Source organism: Nicotiana tabacum, chromosome 9, assembly GCF_000715075.1.
Source record: "Nicotiana tabacum cultivar K326 chromosome 9, ASM71507v2, whole genome shotgun sequence".
Taxonomy (NCBI): domain Eukaryota; kingdom Viridiplantae; phylum Streptophyta; class Magnoliopsida; order Solanales; family Solanaceae; genus Nicotiana; species Nicotiana tabacum.
In genome coordinates this window covers 104,031,847-104,055,071 of record NC_134088.1, presented here as the reverse complement: position 1 = coordinate 104,055,071, position 23,225 = coordinate 104,031,847, and the positions used below count along the sequence as shown (strand labels likewise).

At 36.2% G+C, this 23,225-nt stretch overlaps 1 protein-coding gene across 4 annotated transcripts; it reads left to right on the top strand.

Moving 5' to 3' along the window:
• The first annotated feature begins 675 nt into the window (after positions 1-675).
• LOC107768030 (AP-2 complex subunit alpha-1-like) lies at positions 676-23,073 on the top strand. Of its 4 annotated transcripts, none has more exons than XM_075221979.1 (27): positions 676-1,106; positions 10,912-11,043; positions 11,517-11,642; positions 11,744-11,806; positions 11,912-12,009; positions 12,090-12,297; positions 12,555-12,626; positions 12,761-12,853; positions 13,276-13,377; positions 15,613-15,710; positions 16,090-16,171; positions 16,302-16,390; positions 16,868-16,973; positions 17,058-17,123; positions 18,065-18,171; positions 18,320-18,424; positions 18,545-18,665; positions 18,861-19,040; positions 19,137-19,373; positions 19,827-19,907; positions 19,994-20,158; positions 20,248-20,334; positions 20,563-20,688; positions 20,868-20,948; positions 21,045-21,116; positions 22,333-22,412; positions 22,505-23,073. In XM_075221979.1, the coding sequence occupies exons 1-27, from the start codon at positions 975-977 to the stop codon at positions 22,653-22,655; spliced, it is 3,060 nt and encodes a 1,019-aa protein (XP_075078080.1). In that variant the 5' UTR covers positions 676-974; the 3' UTR covers positions 22,656-23,073. The 4 variants fall into 4 exon arrangements, with proteins under 4 accessions (XP_075078080.1, XP_075078081.1, XP_075078079.1 ...); XM_075221980.1 differs by having other exon boundaries at positions 744-1,106; positions 11,517-11,655; XM_075221978.1 differs by lacking the exon at positions 676-1,106 and adding an exon at positions 3,899-4,356.
• The last annotated feature ends 152 nt before the right edge of the window (positions 23,074-23,225 follow it).

Sequence of the window (23,225 nt, the reverse complement as noted above, 5' to 3'; positions counted from 1 at the left end):
TGGGCAATACTCAGCCCATACAACATAGTCGGTCTCACCACCACTCTGTAGAACTTATCTTTAAGTTTTGGTAGAGCCTTCTTGTCACACAAAACACATCCATCCTGCCCCAATACGATGTGTGACATTTTCATTAATCTTCCCACCCCCTGTATAATAGACCCAAGGTACTTAAAACTTACTCTCATATGGATGACTTGTGAGTCTAGCCTCACCTCCACTTCTCCTCCCTGAGTCTCACCAATATACTTACACTCCAAGTATTTTGTCTTGCCCTTGCTCAACTTGAAACCTTTAGACTCGAGGGTCTAACTCCACACCTCTAACCTCGCGTTCACACCACCTCGCGTCTCGTCAATAAATTGTCGACCCTTGGATGTGGCTCTTCAGTACGTCCATCGCCAGGGCAAACAAAAAAGTTGTCGACCCCTGGTGCAACCCCATCATGACCAGAAAATGGTCTGAATCCCCTCCTACCGTCCTCACTCGAGTCTTTGCTCCGCCATACATATCCTTTATGAATAATTATATATGTAATAATCTTTTAATAATGTAACAATATTAAACTATTTAATACTCTGAGGCTCCACTGTCACAAAACAATAATGATCAATTTATTCTCATTTGCCAGAAATAAAATAAAATATAGAAACTCCAAAGAAGTGATGTTTTTCTGTAGGTAACTGTATTGAGTCAAAAAAATCACTAAAATAAAATTAAGAGTCGTCTTCCTACGCAGGCAGTGACCGACGGCTTTTCCAAATTTCTTCAGTCCGCATTCTCTCCCTTCCCCCATATTCTTCTCTCTAGATCGAACCCCATTTCTCTCTCTCTCTCTCTCTACCTATACATACACATCCCTATATATCTATATATTTTCTCGAATCACGATTATGATAATCAGAGAACACGTAGAACGACGTCGGATCAAATTAGGAAATCGGAGGTGCTGAGAAGGATCTGAGTTGAGATCAATGGCGTTATCTGGTATGAGAGGTTTATCTGTGTTCATAAGCAATATCCGTAATTGCCAAAACAAAGAACAGGAACGCCTTTGCGTTGACAAAGAACTCGGCAGTCTTCGTACTCGCTTTAAAAACGAAAAGGTCTCTTCTTTTTCAATTCCCTTTTACTCTCTTAAGTCTTAACAATTTCAGTGTTTCATCTTTTCTTAGCTTAGAACTTTTGAAGATCTAGCATATACAAATAATCATATCGGTTTAAATTTTTAAATGAAGTTGTTCACATAATTCAAGTAAGCTATTTGTTGTTATTTTTTATTGTAGGATTTGTGTTTTATACACTGATATTTAGCATGTTACGACTTATTATAGCATAGGACTCCTTACTTACCATTTATATTTATTTATTAATTAATGCATATTAATAGAATTATTTCATATGAAAATATTTTACGGTTTCACACCATACCTCTGAAATAGAATCCAAGAGTGCTGCAATTTCAAACCAGATGTTTCTTCACTCTTCACTCTTTCCTCAATTATTGCCAAAACATAGAAAAAAGCTTGAAATTGCATTCTATTTTAGGATACGGTGGTTAGGATAATTTTTTGGGAAAAAGAAAGACCAAAGAATAGACTTAATAGACATGTTTTGACATCAATTGTCATCTGTGTCAATTTTTTTTTTTCTGGAAATAAATTGACATATATTTAAAATTAAAGGTTGAAATAATTTTGTAATTCTACAGCAAAGAGAGAAGTTCACATGGAGGGCATAATGACTCGAAGTAAATTAATTATGATTTTCTTTAATTTGTTTTAATTTCTGTTTTGTTTAAACTTTAACATAATACCTTTTTGACACTTTTGGAAAGTATTACTATGACCAAAGTAAAAAGTTTACAACTCCAAGCTCCCAACAATCATTAATCTGTCTGTCTATAACTTTTAAGCCTAATTTGTGGGATAGTAACATTTTGGTTCCCTCAGTTATTAGTAAATTTTAATTTATCTTTGTGATATATGCGTATGTACATTATCTTCAATGTATTAAGATGTGGGGTTTGGCCCCTTTATATATATAGCAAATAATAATATGTTACATCTAGACTATTTTTATAACTATATTACCCTCAAATATGAAGTAATAGTACAAATTTTGACATTACATGTAATAGTATATAATTCATTAAATTTGTGAAGATTTACAAGCAAAGAATTAAAAGTATATATTCTTTAATTAAAAGTTAAAAGTTTTACTGTTAATTAGTGTCTAATTCTTTAATTAAATATACAATGTCTAATTCTAGAATTATATAGTTAAACTATTAGATCTTGTACCATAATGTACAACTTTTAGTTTTCATTGTCATTCTTTTTCTTGGAAGATAACTTTTCTTACCTTAGGTCAATTCTTTACTTCTCACGGGTGTCTGGATCTTTAAAAATCGACTAAACCAGCCGAATATCAAACTGATTATTAGATTTCTTTTAATAAAATCGTAGGTTTTTATATAAACTTATAACCGTATCGAATAATAGGGTAGGTTTTTAATTTTATAAAAATAAACCAAAAAATACTGAACCATACCGAATAAATTTATATATGAAAAATATATTTTATATACTAAGTTTAAAACTAATAAAGCATTACGTTTTTTTTCTTGGATCTTGAGATTATAGAAATGGCGCAAGTGGCCAAATAATCAATATCCAAAATACCAACTTCTAAACTTATTCTATACTAGGTATTCCACTAGCAAGCCAATGTCTTTAGATTAGTTCCAATATCTTGAGTAGCAAGCACTAGGTATTCCACCTATAGCAAGTCACAAGGTATTGGATATCCTTCCCCTCGTACGATTTAGAATTCTCTTGTTGGATACTAATCTTCTAATAAGCTCTATTTTTGAGTCCCAACTTGATTATTATTTTTCTACTCGTATGGTTTATATTTCTCTTGTCTTTGCTTAATTTGTTTTACATTACCATAAAATAGTGGGATGAATCTCTATTCTAGATATCTTTCATGTTCCTTTGATCATCACTTTAAAAAAAGTAAAAATGTTTAGAGAGTTCTGCCAAAGTTCTATGTAAGCATACATGTGTTGCATTCTAACTTCGACTAGCGACTCTTGCATGACGTTTTTAAAAAAATACCGAAAAATAAACTGAACTGTATCGATACCAAAGAGAAACTGAGATGATCAGGACATTTTCGAAAAGTCTACTTTTGGTTTAACAAAATGGAATAACCAAAAAAAATTAATATGATACAAATTTTATAAAATAACCGGTCGAACTGAACCATTGACACCCTTACATCCACTACTACTCCCCTTACATAAGCCAGAAGAACAAAAATTATATACATTGAATATAGTTAAATCCTAAATAGAATTTCTTTAGGATGTTAAATATTAAGCCGCACTCGATATTTATATCAAAATTTAATAATTTAATTTTAGTAGCTAAAGATTAAAGTAAAAAAAAATATATATTAACGTGTAATGAAACAATAAAGAAGAATATTGCAAAGAAAGAGAGAGAATTATATTGGATTTGAGATGAATTACAATAGAATAAAATTCTTCTATTTATAGGGAGAAAGTGTGTTAACCACCAAGTAACAAATACTAAGATCTCTCTAAAATATAAACATTTATCTTAAATATAATTTTATTTATAATAATTATTTAATTACGATTAAGTAATATGTGAGGATTCATATTATTTAATATGTTTGTTGTTGTTGATTAAGTAGAAAATGTGTGCCTGTCTATCCCAATCGAATCGCTAGGCCCAAATGTATTAATTTGGGTCATAATACAAGAAAACCACCCACAAAATTCAAAAATCCAGTATCAAACAGTCAATTAATTCTCTTAAACTAAAAGAATCACAAATAAAAAAAGCAATTTTAAACTCAAAGAAATGATGCTTTTCTGTGTTATGTCATATCGTCAATAAAAATTAATTAAACTAAAATTAAAAGTCGTCGTCTTCTTCCAACTGGCCGACGGCTTTTCCAAATTTTCTCAGTCCACTTTCTCTCTCTAGATCAGCCTTCTCTCTCTCTCTAGATCAGCCTTCTTTCTCTCTCTACCTATACATACACATCTATATATCTATACATTTCGTGCGCAAAACACGTAGAGCCGCCATTACCGTTCGTAATCTGAACCTCGATCTTTCTTTGTGGACCGTCGGATCAAAGAAAAAGACAGAGTGAGCGGACCTTATCGGCTGGATCTGAACGGAAATGGCGTTATCTGGAATGAGAGGATTGTCGGTGTTCATAAGCGACATTCGTAATTGCCAGAACAAAGAACAGGAACGCCTTCGTGTCGATAAAGAGCTCGGCAATATTCGTACTCGCTTTAAAAACGAAAAGGTTTCCACTTTTTTTGCAATTACAACTCTGTTAGCTAATGTCTGTGATATGGTTTATTAGGAAATGCAAAATTTCAACTCTGAATTTTACGTCAGTGAAGAGTAATTGAGTTTCTGCTTTTTCTGCATTATGCTAGGGTTATGTTGGACGTGCTATAATGACGGCTTTAACAGTTAGTTAAGTAAACACCAGGTCTTCCCACATGTGTAAGCCTTGGCGGACAAAGTTAGGTACCCTGTGTAATTAGTCGAGTTGTATGCAAGTTGGCCATAAGGAAAAAAAGAGTAACTTGCAGTAATTAATTTCATTCTTGTCTTTGAAAGGGTATCTTACCACACAGTTTAATATATTGTGAGAAACTGATAGGGTAACTCAGTTTGGAAACCAATTAGATTTGCACCCAATAAAAGAAAAAAAAGAGAAACCAATTAGATGCTTATGCTACTCTCTTGGTTCATTTTTATGTGATGTATTTAACTGAGTATAGAGTTTAAGATATTAATTTGACATATATATTTATTAGTGATAGTAGAATGGAATACTAAAGTAATGGTTGATTAGTTAATTCAATAGAGAAAACATCAAATCAAAGTTTAATATTTGAATAGTTTAATGACAGTGTCAAATTAGCAATAAAAAAATATAGTGTCAAACATTTGTGACATTTCGAAAAGGAAAGAATGCCATAGAAATTGGGACAGAAGTACGTTTTTAGACAAACAATGTGGAGTTCTGGTTACTAAAGGAAAGATAGCAGTTTGAAGGTGGCACATATTTCAAGGTCTGTTAGCTACTGTACGGGGACCTGTCAAATAAGGGGTTTTCACTTGATCATTAAGTTGAATAGTAGTCAATAACAGCAAGTTGTCGATGGTGTATGCCAAAAATTAAGCCTGTGAAAAAGCAGTTAGTGGCAGTTAGTGCAACTCATACCTAGAGTGCTGAAGGGAGGAGGACCTTTTGGCTATGCTAATCTAACTGATATCCATTTATATACCTGATATCACATTTGAAATGGCTGTCACAAGTGTTGTGGAAGCTCTCCCCAAGGAAGTGTACCTGAACTATTACTTTGCCCAAGGCTGGAAAGACAGATATACTTTCTTACATAAGCTATTGTGAAATCTGAATTCTTTATGTGCTGTATCAGGTAATACCTAGAAATGAGGTAAATATAGTAGATATGGTATTCCAAAGAGATGCTCAGTAGTTGATTTGAAGTATGATCGAATATGATTTGTGGTTGCTGATGGTATGACTGGTTTTAAAAATATTAAGCTTTTGGTAGGATATTCTGAAAATTAATTTGGAAGCATATACGCCTTACAACCAGGATTATATCAACATCTTTTTCTACAATCCCTTTGATGCAGGGTGATGCTCTTGTTAGGTGTAATTAGCATGTTAATATTCAGGATAGGTTGCCTTTGTTTCTTTGCTTCATTTTTTATCCTGAAAGTTATTAGATCAAAAAACAAAGACGCCCCCAAGGCTTTGGTTCAGTGGTAAGAGTGCGCTCTTGATGTGTGTTAGGTGCATGTCAAGCGTTCGGAACCGCTGCAAACAAAAACCTGGTACTTAATTGGGGAAGGGTAGAGGGCGAGCCCATTATCCACTGAGTTTCCGACCATGCGCCAATTGGCCCTCAGAGATTTCTCGGTTATTAAAAATAAGAAGACCAATAAACAAAGAAAGATGTAGAATGGTCAGAAATTGGTTGTCTTGTGAAGCTTTGTCCATGTCATTTTCCTTAAGTTGCTTTTAATTGGGGTGAGGTGAAAGGGGGAAGGAGTCATTTGAATGGAGTTGTTTTTAGGTATTGGACTATCCTTCAATGGCAGCTGGTGATAAAGTGATAATAAATCTCAGTTATTTCTTCTCTTGTTCAAAAGGGGATTTGGTAAGAGGGGGAAGGTCTTTCTTCTCCAGACTATCAATGGTAACGCGAGTTTTATAGTGATCTATTATAAAAGGGAGGAGCAGAAATTATATTTATAGTAGTTTAGACGCATTATAAACTGACAGGTACTTGATGCTCTTCCCTAAGCTGCTCAGTTATAGCAAGGCTAAAACATTAACATATTTATAATAATTAACTCAATCAATTGTAAGTAGTATAACATTCAATTTCCTTAGGGGTAAATGTCAAAATGTATTCCTGATACAGATGTTATTAATTTTTTATTTTTTATTTTTATCCTTAAAATGCCTGATAACCAGGCTGCAATCCTTATAATGACGTCTTCTCTGACCCCGTCATCCCCAAAATAACAGGATTTGAAGAATATACTGGAAGCTCCCTCTTGCTGGCCACCTAAATTCACTATGCTTGTCTCATTTTTTTGTCTCAGTATTTTGCTGGAGTTTTTTATCGTGAACCATGAAATAAAACTAGTATTACTACCGTTGCAAACAAAATTCCTTTTCAAGCAAGAAGAGACTAGGGCCACTTCTTTCCATCCTATCCAGAACATCTCCATTGGGGGGAATATGTTTCTCAAATGAATATGACAATCATTTCTTTCTCACCAGCTACATTCATATTCAAAACAAACAAAATATTTTTCTATGAAAAGATAAAAAGTTTCTATGATGAAATCAAGAGTATACTATTCGAGACTGAAGCGGTTGTGATTGTCATGAGATGTGGAGCATGTGGGAAACGGAGACGTTTTATTGATGTTCTGGGGGGGGGGGACCCTGTATACTGCTATTTGAGTGATGTTGTCCTAAATTTTGTGTAGTCAAACGTGAAGCTTCCCTAATAAATGTTTCCACTTTGTATGCAAATTGGAAAAGTTGAGTTAAAAAATATTCTAAGTCAAGTGATGATCTTCAACATTCTGATATGGCAAACTATCCAAATACACACATAGAATTGGCAGATACACCACCCCCTCTAATCTTGAAATCCCTGAAATTTGTAAAAAGCTGGACTATCCAGAGTCATTGTTAGACCTGAATCTTTCTAAAGATAGCATGCAAAAGAAACTGCACAAGGATAGTGTATCATCAATTTCGTTCTAATTCCCAGAAATCTGGTATTAAGACCATGCAAAGAATAAAAATTAAAAAAGAGACCAAGCAAAGATAAATGAAGAATGGTTTCAGTGCAACTCATGCAAGTAATGCTTGGATTCAAAAGAAGAGTTTTTCTGGGAGACCGTGGTTGCTAGAGCTTATCAGTTATCACCTTCTCTTGTGAAAGACTGCAGGGAGACTTTATTTAACAAATCTAATGAAACATGAACTCTTTTTCATGGATTATCAAAACAAGTCAAGTTCATACGAGCCTTTGTCTTCATTGAACCTAGAACTATTGGGAGGTACTTGTTTAGCAAAGATGCATAGGAGCTAATGAAGTGTCAACGTCTTTCTCCTGAAATGTTTTACTTATAGAAATATCTATGATTGAGTAGTCTCTCTGTCCTGTCTAGCCATCTATAATAGCCTGATTTCTATCATTTACCAACTTCCGTTGCTAACAACTATCATTGACATCAGTGCTAGTTCTCTCTAACCGATTAGTTGTCACCACCATAACTATTTCCTTGATGGAACTTTGAAACAGCTTTTAGTGTGTTCTAAGCTTCTCGGATGGTTATGAAAGTAGCTCATGTCATTTTTGGATTTCTCGCGTGCTGTCTACTTGGCAGTTTGCCAGCCTTTCCATGTTTTAAGAAAGAATGAACTTGAGGTAGAAGTGTTGCAGAAATAGGTGCACTTGTTTTTTTGGCATCAATTTTTTTCTGTAATAGGGGCAATTTATATTCAATATTTGCATTAACATTGTATCATTTCCGCATAAGTTGAATGTGTTGCACTTTAAATGCATTCAGACTACACTTAAAAAGTTTCGGAATATAGATCATTTTTCTTCAGAGCGGGGTATGGCCAACCGAAGATTAAGTGGGGAGCGTTGACTAAGGTTAATGCTCAGGAGTTGGGGGAGAAGTTGTTGGCCATGGGGGCCTGGATGAGTAGTGGGGACGCGAGTAACATGTGGACTACGACAGTAAACTGCATTAGAGAGGTGCTAGGGGTGACGAAGGGTTATTTGGGAGGCCACAAAGGAGACTGGTGATGGAATGCGGAGGTCCAAGGAAAAATAGAAGCTAAGAAAGCAGCATATCTGAAGTCAGTGAAGAGCACATACGAGGAGGAGAAGAAGACGTGTAGGGAGTGTTACAAGAAGGCAAGGAAAGAGGCAAAATTGGCAGTCACGGCGGCTAAGACTGCAGCTTTCGAGCGATTGTACGAGGATCTTGGGGGCAAAGGAGGCGACAAGAAGTTGTTCAGGTTAGCCAAGATTAGGGAGAGGAAGGCTCGGGACCTGGACCAAGTACGGTGCATCAAGGACGAATATGGTAAGGTTCTGGTGGAAGAGGCGTGTATCAGGCATAGATGGTAGGAGTACTTCCATAGGCTATTGAACAAGGGAGGGGACAGGAACATTGTGCTAGGTGAGTTGGAGGATTCAGGGAGTCAGAGGGATTTTGGGTTTTGTAGGCGTATTAGGAGCGTAGGGGTGGAGGGGGCGATGCGGAAGATGAGCAGGGGTAAGGCTACCGGGCCAAATGAGATCCCAGTGGTATTTTGGAAGGTAGTGGGTCGGGCGGGTTTGGAGTGGCTTTCTAGTTTGTTAAATGTCATTTTCAGGACGAAAAAGATGCTAGAAGATTGGCAGCGGAGTTTGATGATCCTGTTGTATAAAAACAAAGGTGATATCCAGGATTGTAACAACTATAGGGGTATCAAGCTGCTGAGTCATACTATGAAAGTATGGGAGAGGGTGGTAGAGATGAGGGTGCGACGTAGTGTTACTATTTTCGAGAACCAGTTCAGATTTATGATGGGACGGTCGACGACAAAAGCCATTCACCCTGTGAGGAGATTGGTAGAGCAGTACAAAGAGAGGAAGAAAGACTTGCATTTGGTATTCATCGACCTAGAGAAGGCCTATGATAAAGTCCCGTGAGAGGTCCTATGGAGATGTTTGGAGGCTAGTGGTGTCCCGGTGGCATACATTAGGGCGATTAAGGACATGTACGAGGGAGCGAAGCCTCGGGTGAGCACTGCGGGAGGAGACTCTGATTAATTCCCAGTGGAGATGGGGTTATACCAGGGATCAGCTTTTAGCCCGTTTTTGTTAGCTTTAGCGTTAGATACGCTGCCGCGTAACATACAAGAGGAGGTGCCATTGTATGCTATTTGCTGATGACATAGTCCTGATTGACGAGACGCGAGGCGAAATTAATGCTAAATTGGAAGTTTGGAGACAAACGCTGGAGTCTAAAGGTTTCAAGTTGAGTAGGTCGAAAACTGAGTACTTGGAGTGCAAGTTCAGTGAGGGGATGCATGAAGAAGAAGTGGAAGTGAGGATTGGTACTCAGGTCATCCCTAGAAGAGACAGTTTCAAATATCTTGGGTCTATTATTCAAGGCAACGGGGAGATTGACGAGGATGTTACTCATCGTATTGGAGCGGGGTGGATGAGATAGAGGCTCGCATCGGGGGTTTTGTGTGATAAGAATGTGCCACATGGACTAAAGGGCAAGTTCTATAGAGTGGTGGTTAGACCGACTATGTTGTATGGAGCTGAGTGTTGGCCCATCAAGAAGTCCCATGTCCAAAAGATGAAAGTAGCTGAAATGAGGATGTTGAGATGGATGTGTAGGCATACTAGGAAAGACAGGATTAGGAATGAAGTTATTAGGGACTAGGTAGGTGTGGCATCTGTGGAGGACAAGTTGCGGGAATCAAGACTGAGGTAGTTCGGGCATGTGAGGAGGAGAGACATGGGTGCTCCGGTGAGGAAGTGTGAGAGGTTGTCCATGGTGGGTCTGAGGAAGGGAAGGGGTAGGCCTAAGAAGTATTGGGGAGAGGTAATTAGGCAGGACATGTCATTGCTTCAGCTTACCGAGGACATGACCCATGATAGGAAGGTGTGGACGTCGAGGATTAGGGTTGTAGGTTGACAGATAGTAGTGTGTTCCTCCTAGGCCATTCAATAGTACTAGGACTATTTTTGTAATTTTCTATTTACGGTTCTTTATTACGCATGTTGTGGCATTCGCACACGTTACTATGTTACATTGTTGCTAACATTCTTTGCTACTTGGTACTTTATTTTCATTGTTTCTTGAGCCGAGGGTCTATCGGAAACAACCTCTCTATCTCTATGAGTTAGGGGTAAGGTCTGCGTATACACCACCCTCCCCAGACCCCATTTATGGGATCAAACTGGGTTTTTTCTTGTTGTTGTATCTCTCCCCCCCCCCCCCCCTATCTTTCTATCTTTCTCTCATTTTCTTTGTTTCCCCCTTTCTTGTTCTTTCTGTTGACTTTTTCAGTTCACCATAAGTCTTGCAAACTATGCTTTGTCATCAGGGACCAGAACCTGCCATATTTGTTCACTGCTTTCCCATGTTTGCTTATAAAAAAAAATCATCTTTTTTTTCCTCCTAAAATCATCACCCATAGACCTGCCTCATTGTGTGTTAAATTAACATATATGTTGCCCCTGAATATTGAATTATATTTTGCGTTATACAGGGTTTGACACCATATGAAAAGAAGAAATATGTCTGGAAAATGCTGTATATTTATATGCTTGGTTATGATGTGGACTTTGGTCACATGGAAGCTGTATCTCTGATATCTGCTCCAAAGTATCCTGAGAAGCAGGTACCTTCTTTTTTCCTTTTTCATTTCTAGACATGGATAACTCATCAAAATTGGTTTAGGTAAGTTTAAAGTCTTTCATCTGTTTGATTGAATTGATGTATATGCCTAGTAAATTGAGAATGTATGGAAAACACAATTTGTTTTGTCACATCTTGCTTTTTATACTAGTATCTTGGTGACCTTATTCATGTTGAATGCAACACTCTTTTCTGTTTAGTCTATTCATAATGAGCGTGAACCTTCCAGAGGTTGATATTTCTCATAAAACCGTTTTTATCACGGTTTAACATTTGATTAAATTGGAGAATGTTTTGGGTTCTCAATGTCTTGTTTTACTTGGTAATGTCCATGCATTCATATTGATAGGTGAGCTAGCATATGCCACTCTTCCTTGTGTTGCACCTTCCGTTTTTTGTGTAATTTTTTTGAAGCAAAGGCTTAAAAGTTCAACTGATTTTTTTGGTATTTTGTAGGTTGGGTATATAGTGACATCGTGTTTGCTCAATGAGAATCATGATTTTTTAAGATTAGCCATTAATACAGTACGCAATGACATAGTCGGCCGCAATGAGACTTTCCAGTGTCTAGCATTGACGTTGGTACGAATTTCAGGTCTTTTTTTTTAATTCCTTCCTAGAAGCAGATCCGTTGTTCTTTGTTAGTTCGTTACAAGTTTCAACTGTTTGATATATCTGTATAGGTTGGAAATATTGGGGGAAGGGACTTTGCAGAATCTCTAGCTCCTGATGTTCAAAAGTTACTTGTAAGTGATTTTTGCAGTAAGTGATTTTTGCAGTAGCCAGTCAGTATCCCAAGTCTATGACTGACGTGGGCTTTCTATTCTTTTTTCCTTTTTTTGTTGATTCAGATATCAAGCAGTTGCAGACCACTGGTGAGGAAGAAGGCTGCATTATGTCTCCTACGTCTTTTCAGGAAAAATCCTGATGTCATGAATGTAGATGGCTGGTAAGTGTAATAACTTATGTGGATGTTTATGAATTGACTTCATTTATGTCCCAACAATTGGAGTTTTCCTCATAATCCAGGTCAGATCGGATGGCACAACTGCTAGATGAACGGGATTTAGGTGTCTTGACATCTTCCATGAGCCTTCTAGTTGCATTGGTGTCATATAACCACGAAGAATATTGGAGTTGTCTTCCAAAATGTGTTAAAGTATTGGAAAGGCTTGCAAGGAGCCAAGATGTACCACAAGAATATACCTACTATGGGATCCCATCTCCCTGGCTTCAGGTTTGTTTACTTTTCCTGTGCAATCTGCAATAGCCATTACTTGCTTAAGAAAAAAAACTCAATACGTTCTCCTGAACTTTATATATACTAATATGCTTTGCAATTGGATGAGTGATCAATTTATGCACATTGAATGCATGAAATAGAGCTGGGCGCACAGATAGGATGTCAAATTTGATGCATCAATGTGAAAGAATATGTCAGAGTCTGGCATCTCTGCTTAAGCATGGTCTCAATTTTGATGATTCTCGTTTCAGGTAAAGACTATGAGGGCTCTTCAGTATTTTCCTACTATTGAGGATCCAAATACTAGAAGATCACTGTTTGAGGTATGCTCGCCTGCTAAGCAGAAATAATCTTCTTTTACTGAGAGCATATCACCTTTTCTATTTGATCTTTATTTGTCCAAAAGGAATCTGCAGTAAAATCTCAAAAGTGTTCTGGATTCATTATAATCAATCAGGTTTTGCAAAGGATATTGATGGGAACCGATGTGGTGAAAAATGTGAACAAGAACAATGCATCGCATGCTGTCCTCTTTGAAGCCCTTGCTCTTGTAAGTTTCTAAATGTATCAACCATTATCCTTTCCCTTTAAATCTGTGCTCTGTATGAAGATTTCTTGTTCATATGCTAATGGCAGTGACATCTTACATTAAGTTAGTTCTCTATGAATAATGATATTCCTGAAGTGGAAAGCCTGGTGATTAGTTATTCAAAACTGCTATGTGGTGCTTCTGTTCTCTTTTTCTTGGACATTTGTGATGATGTCAACTTCAAACTTATGCATCTTCTATTTCTTCCAGTTTCCTGACAAATTCAGGATTTATAGCTACGTGACAAGATCTCTGTTCTTTTTTTGGTACATAAGATGGACTTGTTGCATTATCTGAATTTTCAAAGCCTGGCTGCTGTTTTAAGTTGTCCCTTGCTTTCTTGGAATTCTTACTAAGTTTGACTTCTAATTGATTTGCTGTAGGTCATGCATCTTGATGCTGAAAAAGAGATGATGTCTCAATGTGTTGCACTGCTTGGGAAATTCATTGCTGTCCGTGAACCAAATATTCGTTATCTCGGTTTGGTAAGTTTTAGCCGCATACAAACTATTCCCTCGGTCCATTTTTACTTGTCCCTTATTATTAAGTACTACTAATCATTTTTGATTCGTTTCCCAACATTTTGGATTTATAATAGTTAAAGTTAGTTTTCCAATAGTTAATAAACACATCAGATAATGTCCCTCCATTACCACAACTAACCTATATGTTGTATGGAGTACTTATGCTTTTTGTTAAACTTAATTAGTGCATTAGGCAACATCCCTCTATCACCCTTGTTTCTTAGCAGAAATTCTTCAGAGTGAAGCATACATACCTTCGGAATATTTTGGTGAATTTGTCTTGTAGCCATACCTTTGTGATCTCTCAACAGAGTGAAACATTTTTAAAAGGGATATTTTCTGTGGAAAAATTTTAAAAAAATGTATAAGATGAAAAAAGGATAAAATGTTTTGCTCCAATTTTTTTTTTTGGAGATGCGTGAAAGTGTTAAAACCAATATTTAATTATTGGGTTGGAAACTTGAACGAACTATTAGTTGGCTGCACTAGGGGTGGCAAACAGGCAGGTCGGGTCGGATATGGACGGGTCGAAAACGGGTAACGCAAAAAACCGTTAAATTATCCGACTCGACCCATAGTTAATACGGATAAAAAATGGGTTAACCGGCGGATAATATGGATATCCATATTATCCATGGCTTCTTGAATATAATCACTTTTGGGAGAATTCCTAGTCTCCCAAACCGGAACTCCCTATTTGAAGATTTACAAATGTAAAAGTTAAATCCATTAGTTATCCATTTAAGTAGATAATATGGTTTTTATCCATATTTAACCCGTTTTTAAAAAGCTCATTATCCAACCCATTTCTCAATGGATAATATGGGTGAATAATTATTTTCTTTTAACCATTTTGCCACCACTAGCTGCAACTTCTATGTATGATTGATTTCAATTATTTAGATAGTTATTTATAACTAGGGTGATAGAGTGAAATTATCATTTTATTAATTGCTTCTTAAGGGATGTGCCTAGTCAAACATGGACGAGCAAAAATGGTCGTCCATTGTTACTTGTTCGTGTTTTGACTAGGCACACCCCTTAAGAAGTAATTAATAAAGTGATAATTTTACTATACCACCCCTAATTATAATAAGTCATCTAAATAATTGAAATCAATCAAACATAACAGTTGCAGCCAACTAACAGTTTGTTCGAGTTTCCAACCCAATAATTGAATATTGTTTTTAACACATTCACGTAGTCCTTATAAAAAAATTGGAGCGAAAGTTCTACCCTTTTTTCACCTTATACAATTTTTTAAATTTTCCCACCAAAATAACCCTTTTAAAATATTCATTCTATTGAGAGAGTTCACGAAGGTATGGCTACAAGATAAATTCACCAACTTACTCTGGAGAATTTTTGTAAGTGTAATGGAGGGACGTTGCCTGATGCACTTATTAAGCTTAACAAGAAACCAGTGTTATCAAAGGCGAAAAGCACAAAAAAGCTCTACGGTCTATTGGGCTTTAGGCGCAAATAAAGTGTGGGCTTTAATGGAGAAAAAATACAAATATGCATGTGTAGTCCAAGATCAATATTATAAGCATGAATAACAATTATATGGACAAAGAAATTTAAAAATATATATATGATAAAATGAAATATCAATTGTTTAGTGTCGTCCCTTCAACATTGCACTCATTGACAAGGAAAAGTATGTCTAAGAGCCTTGACGATGACATTGAAGCGTCCACTGGGCGAGGCAAGACGCTCAACATGTTTTGCCCTTCGCTTTAGGGCTTAAACGCGCTTTACGCGCTCCTTTGACAACAACGCAAGAAGCATAAGTAGTTTATACAATATATAGATTAGTTGGGATAGTTGAGGGACGTTACCTGATGCATTTATTAACTATTGGAAAATTAAATATGATTATTATAGATCCAAATGTTCGGAAATGAATTGAAAATGATTAGTAGTACTTAATAATAAAGGTAAAATGGTTTATCTCTTGGTTTACCAAACTGGACAAGTAAAAGTGTACATCTTTTTTTAGTGTAGTGGACAAGTAAAAATGGACAGAGAGGTATCTTATTGTTGTGCATGTAAGAGGTCTTCATTTCAGCAGCTGCACTTTCACACTTGTAGTTCCTGATATGCTATTCTCACAAACTGTTGGAACTTGCAAAAAAGATCCAATTACCCTGTATAAACCACTGTCTGATTTCCACATCTCTGTATTCCGTGCAGGAAAATATGACTCGGATGTTGATGGTCACAGATGTACAGGACATCATAAAAAGACATCAAGCCCAGATTATTACCTCACTGAAGGATCCTGATATCAGGTTATTTGGAGCTTTTCCGTTTTCCTTATCATCTATTCCCTGCTTTTGTTTTTCAACAGAGGTACAATAAGTAAACTATGCTGCTGCAGCGACTAAGTTTTAAAAGCTCAAATTTGTCTGCTCAAACACTTTCTGTTTGTGACATGTGCATTGTTACTTCTTAAAGAGAGATTTGCTTATCAAGACATCAAAGCAGTACATTCGGTATCTCTGCTGTTTTATTTAGATATCCTAATCTTTTCTGGTGAAATGATGGAAAAGATGTTAGTAATAGTCTCTTGTGTGTGTGTGTGTCTATTTTTTTAAGCTTAGCCTATGTCAGTTCAACTTTGAAACTATCAAATTGCTTTCTTTTACTGACATTAAGCACTACAAACAGTATAAGGAGGCGTGCCCTGGATTTACTATATGGAATGTGTGATGTTTCCAATGCCAAGGACATAGTGGAGGAATTATTGCAGGTATCAGGATTCTGCATTGTTACTTTCTGAATTTTTCTTTTCATGGTTATTTAATTTATATAATATGTAGAACAAAAGTTTTGAATGGGCAAGGTAAAAAAATACGCAACTGATCTGTTTTGTTTGTCAGTATCTTAATACAGCAGAGTTTGTGATGCGTGAAGAACTGTCACTCAAAATTGCAATTCTTGCAGAGAAATTTGCTCCTGATTTGTCATGGTATGAAATAGATATTGACATAATGAAACTTCACTTTTCTTGAGCAGTTTAGCAATATATGGTTGCCTTTGGGAATTTGGAGTTTAAAAAACTTTGCATATATGTTCTTTATCCGAAAAAACATGTTGCATACATATTCTGACTACACTGTGAATCAAGGATATAGCGAAATATCGTTTCTCCTGCTTTTGAAGTTGACGAAATTCAAATATCTTGTCTTCTCGAAGTCCTTCGGTTTGGTTGTTGAAGCCTTTTCAGGGGATTTATTCAGTCAATTGTTATAAAAGGGACCATCATGAGAAATATATCATACAAAGATTGTATTGCTCTCTTTGTGCATATTAACTCCAAATCTTGTGCTTTTAGTAGCTATCAAGCACTCAGACTTAGATGAATGTGGCTGAAACTGTCTAATCTTGCTTTACGGATCTACAATGTGATAACAGCTAAGAGTGTCCCTCGTGGTTTGGCATGCAGGTATGTTGATGTCATCCTTCAATTAATTGACAAGGCTGGTGATTTCGTCAGTGATGACATTTGGTTCCGTGTTGTGCAGTTTGTTACAAATAACGAAGATCTACAGGTAACTCTAGCTGCTCTTTTGTATATGCTACTTGAGTTTGGTGTCTCTTTAGACGGAGCTAACTACTTTCAATCCCTTCCTCAGCCTTATGCAGCTTTGAAAGCCAGAGAATATCTTGATAAGCCTGCCATTCATGAAACAATGGTCAAGGTGAGCACATTCTCTTTCAATACTAATAACCTGTTACACACACACACACACACACACACACACACACACACACACATATATATATATATATATATATATATATATATATATATATATATATATATATATATATATATATATATATGTATGTATCCTAATGGATTATCTCTGCTTACTTAGCATGCTAGACTCATTGGTAGCTGGTAATATGAATGGGTAGTCCAACCTAAGTCATTTTGACATATAATAGTTACATGAACTTTGAGCTACAAGTCTCTATGCAGCATACCTTTATTTGTTATTTTGGAATATAAATTAAACTAGAGGAATGTCCTTGGAAGTCGGGAATTCATTTGAAACCGTGTGCATGAGAAGGGAAAACCAAGTCTTGGATATGTACCGCCATGTGGAAGAATGAATGGAGTTACCTTCTGAGACAAGTTTGGAAGAGATGTTAGGTTGAGCTGTTCCTGAGATAGAAATAGCTTGCACCTTGATTTAATCATGCCCTTATACCAAGAACAGGCTTGAGTCAAGGATCAAAATTTAAGGCATGTATTGTCAACAATTTGAGACCTGGTTTGACGCCTCCATTTTACATGGATGCCTGCTGTTAATCCAAGGCATTCGAAACTCATATATAGCTCATTTATATTGTTTAGGCTTCCATTGTGTTGACCTAACCTGGGTAGCACTAATTTATGTTCAAGCTAGATTTTCATCACCCTATTGTTAGAACTTTTTTGTTGTTTCATTTGCTCTTCAAGTTTTATGTTAGTTGCCTCACAGCCAGAGATAAGCACCTAAGAGCAAAATAATCGTCTTCGTGATTTATATTTTGAATTCCGATGCATCTGCTGTCCTTTTCTGGTCAGTTTGAAAAAGAAAATACATTGGAAAGCTAATTGAAAATGTATTTTGGATGTTATGTGATGGAGTAGGTCAGTGCATATATCCTTGGAGAATACAGCCATCTTCTGGCTAGAAGGCCTGGATGTAGTCCAAAGGAAATCTTTAACATCATTCATGAGAAGCTTCCTACTGTTACGTAAGTACATTCAGTGTTTGATCTCATTTTGTCATTGTTTTTTATTATCCTATCTGATATTTTACACAAACTATGTTATTCAGGACTTCAACAATTCCCATTCTTCTGGTTATCCTATCTGATATTTTACACAAACTATGTTATTCAGGACTTCAACAATTCCCATTCTTCTGTCAACTTATGCAAAGATATTGATGCACACACAACCACCAGATCCAGAGCTACAGAATCAGATTTGGGCAATATTCAGGAAGTAAGATAGTACTATTAATTTATGGTGTTGTAATTTCTGTTTATCCTGTACGGTCGTTTTTTCTTCTGTGTATATTTCCTAAGGTATTGCGATAATTTATTGAGCTACGCAATATCCCAGATATGAAAGCTGCATCGAAGTTGAAATACAGCAACGGGCTGTGGAATACTTTGAGTTGAGTAAGAAAGGTGCAGCTTTAATGGATATCTTAGCCGAAATGCCAAAGTTCCCTGAGCGACAGGTATGCATGCAGGACTTCTCGACTTTGATTATTTATTTTCTGCAGTATTCTGCATAATTGATGTATTAGTTCGACGGGAGTCCTCCTTTTGCATCATGTAATGTAATCTTTCAATTTTTGCAGTATGACATTGCCCTTTTATTATTGTTATTGTTATTATTGGTGTTAAGCGACAATGTTCTCTTTACGATGTAGTCTTCACTGATAAGAAAAGCTGAGGATACTGAGGCTGATACCGCTGACCAAAGTGCAATCAAGTTGCGTGCACAACAGCAAACTTCTAATGCTTTAGTAATGACAGACCAACGCCCTGCTAATGGAACTCCACCAGTCAGCCAGCTAGGTTTAGTAAAAGTTCCAAGCATGAGCAATGTGGTAATGTGTCTCTCTGACCATTTATGCAAAAATTGAGGATATAATTGTCTATGTTTTTAGTATTAGATGGTAACCAACAATTTACTTTATGGACAGGATCGTGATTCAGCAGATCAAGGGGAGACTCAGTCAAATGGAACTTTGACTGTTGTGGATCCTCAACCCCCTTCGCCTGATCTCCTGGGTGATCTTTTAAGTCCTCTGGCTATTGAGGGCCCTCAGCCTGATGCTAACCAATCTGACCATAATTTGGGTGCTGGTGTTAAAGGTGCTCCAACTGCAGAGGATGCACTAGCACTTGCACCTGTTGAAGAACAGATGAACACCATCCAGGTACTGCTTTCTTTTACGTTTGTTAATATATGCTTTACCCACTAGCTTTCTTGTTATGACTCCTAATTTAGTGATAGGAAGATGCTGCCATTTCTTTTCAGTTTCTGGTTCCCGTGATTGCTTTATCAGATTCAGGTCTCTCAGTTCATCATATTTTCCTATTCTTTGAAAGTTGTAAAAGATTTCTGTTATTAATTTTGCTGAAAGCTGCTGGGATAAGCTTTAAAAGTGTTTGGCTAGTAAAGGCACTTGCTTGGATGACCGCAAATACATTTTCATTACCATTTTCCAGTAGAAGCACATTCGTTTCATTCTCTGCAAAATCAACTAATAATTATTGCCTTTTCCAAATGAAGGGAGATTTTTGCTGCACTTAAAGATTTTTATTAGGGTGCAGTCACCTGTTCGGAAATTAGATATTCTGACAGACTGTTTTACCTTTCCTGGTTGTAGCCAATAGGAAACATTGCAGAAAGGTTTCATGCCTTGTGTCTTAAAGATAGTGGTGTATTATATGAGGATCCATATATTCAGGTAGATGATCGATCCAGAGTTTATTGTTTTAACTGTCAAGTGATGGACTTCTATGGACTTAGTGCTTTTGGTTGGCATAATTCCAGATTGGTATAAAAGCAGATTGGCGGGCACATCATGGACGACTTGTCCTCTTCTTAGGAAATAAAAATACCTCTCCACTGGCTTCAGTACAGGCTCAAATATTGCCTCCATCTCATTTGAGGGTGGAACTATCATTAGTACCTGAGACTATTCCACCACGTGCACAGGTCAGATAGTTATTTACTTGTTTCATGAGTTGAGTTTTTGTTATTTGATAGTCACATCTTCTAATCTCCAACTAAATGAATTTCTCCAGGTTCAATGTCCGCTTGAAGTTGTTAACCTTCGTCCAAGTAGGGATGTTGCTGTTCTTGACTTCTCATATAAGTTTGGAACCCATCTGGTACTAATTCTTTATGAATTGTGTTTTTCATATGGTTTGAGTCAGTGATATCCTAGTGGTAAGGACTCACCACTTCAATCATGAGGTTGGGGGTTCAAGTCACCTAGGGAATAGAGTGAAAACAGCCTCTTTCCTGGGTAGAGGGTTTAGAGCTTGGGTGTTTAATGATCTGTCATTGTTAAGTCAGCTCTTGTATTTATTATTTTTACTTTGTTGTGCATTTTACAGGTTAATGTTAAACTTCGTCTTCCTGCTCTCTTGAATAAGTTTCTTCAGCCTATCTCAGTATCTCCAGAAGAATTTTTCCCACAATGGAGATCACTATCTGGGCCACCATTGAAGCTCCAAGAAGTGGTATGTCCATTCTCTTTGTTGAACTTTAGCAATATACTTGCATATGGAAATTTGCTCTTACGTGTGCATTACTAAGTACATCACAATTCACGGACGAATACCTAGATTTCCATCTCAAACTTACGTGCGCACATCAATATCTGACATATGGCCTCGAACTTATTTTCTATTTTGACCAGGTTAGAGGTGTAAGACCATTGCCACTTCTTGAAATGGCAAACTTGTTCAACAGTCTCCGGTTGATGGTGTGTCCAGGACTTGTGAGTTTCTGATCTTTCGTCTATTTTGGCTTGTTCCCTTCAGGATTTTTTACCTTCACATTAACATTATGTTGCAACTCTTGATTTCTTATGCAGGATCCAAATACAAATAATTTGATTGCTAGCACAACTTTCTATTCTGAGAGTACGCGAGCCATGTTGTGTTTGGTAAGCTAGTGATCTTGTGATACTGCTGCCTTAGAGCCCGTTTGGCCAAACTGTCAAAAATTGCTTATTTTTAAAAGTACTTTTGTTCAAAAAATGCTTATTTTTAAAAGTACTTTTGTTCAAAAAATGCTTATTTTTAAAAGTACTTTTTTCAAAAGTGCTTTTCGAAAAAGTACTTTTGCAAAGTAGCAGTTTATGTTTAGCCAATTCATTGAGTAGTGCTTTTGCAAGCAAATTGTGTTTGGCCAATCATTCCAAAAAGAACTTTGAGTATTAAATTATGAAAAAGGACCGTAAAGGTTCAGTTTGCAATTAGTATTATTTAAAAAAGATAAATAAATTTAAATATCTATTATAATAAAAATATAATTTAAATGATAATTTGAGGTATCTAGTATCATTTATTGTTTACATGATGATTTAAATATATCAAAATACATCACTCAATATAAATTAAAAATCTACTCTTATAGATCACTATATAAAAGAAGATAGATTAGGACAAAGAGAATTAAAATATGATAGAATAGAAAAGAGAAGAAATGTATGGTAAAATGAGAAGAAAAAAAAGTTAAATTAATGAGGGATAATTTGATAAATATAAATTTAATGTAGGATATTTTTGTCTTGAATAAATTAATTATCTGCTTCTTGGAAGAAGCTAGAATTTGTAGCTTCTCTTCAAAAGCAGAAAAACTGTTTCTGTTGCTGCTCAAAAGTACTTTTTTATTTTGGTCAAACATCTCACATTTTCCAAAAAGCACTTTTTTAACAAAAAAAAAGGAGTTTTTGCTTCCTCTTAATGCTCTAAGAAAATACCATAAATTTTATTGGCTCGGTGGAGTTGAAGACGAGCATTTTCTGCTGCTTAGAGATATATTTTAATTTACTGAAACAAATTTTTTAAATATAATATGACTAAGTTTATAGCAGTATACGAGTTAGCTCACCGTATCAGTTTCTTCTTCTTTGGGGAATTTGCCTTCTACCTGGATTGAGTAGAGCAGTTTGTCCAAAAAACTTACATGACAGTTGACAGAAGTGGTCATTCCTTCATGAGAGAAGGTGGAAACTGTGGGTTTTTTTTTTTTGGAAGATGTCATTTTTTTATGGAAAACCTTTGACAAGAAGATGTTATCTTTATGGTTTATCATTTAGTTTAAAATAGAGAAGTGTTCTAGAAAAATTATCCAACTTCTTTAATTGTGTTGTTCAGGTAAGAATAGAAACGGATCCAGCGGATAGAACTCAACTGCGTATGACAGTTGCCTCTGGAGATCCTACACTGACATTCGAGTATGAGCTAAATGTGCTTTCTAATGTTAATCTTCTTAATGCTCATTACTGACGTATAAATCACCTATGGATTCTCTTCTAACTATATGTAGGTTGAAGGAGTTCATTAAGGAACAATTGGTTAGTCTCCCTACAGCTCCTGGGGCGCCTGAACCACCCATGCCTCTACAGCCACAACCACAACCAACAAGTCCACCACCAGCTGTATCAGATCCTGGAGCGTTGCTTGCTGGTTTGCTTTAAGTGGCTTTAAATATGTTGGGAATTGCATCCACAATCAACAGTTGTAAAATTTGTTTATACTGCAAACTGAAACGTCGCCAAAGGCAAGATTGGCACCTAACAACATGATGCAAGGGCTGGCGGAAGTGAGGGTGGCACTGATTTACATAGCTCAAGATTGGGATCTCGGAAGGGTTGGGTTGAAATTTTGAGATTCTTTGCACAATATGTTGTGCTTTGGTGAGGTTTATAGGTTTAGATGATAGGGCCTATTTATTTTTTTAGTTCCCCTTCAAATTTCATGTTCAATTCGTCAGGTTTTAGACCATTGGTTTCTGAAGTGTCAATAGCTCAAGTCATTGTAATTGCTGCTTTGGTCTGTTCCTCCCTATGTATTCTACAAGAATTATAATGAGGAAAAAGAAGTATTTGGCTTTGATTGATCTTTTCTTAATTCTTCTACTAAGGTAGTGAAAACGTGTTATGATTTTTAAATTCTGTTGAAGCAACTGCAGCACACAAATCATTTCATATATAGAGAATAATTTCTCAATCTATTGTCAGTCTTCTATTTTTTGTCATATAGTGTCT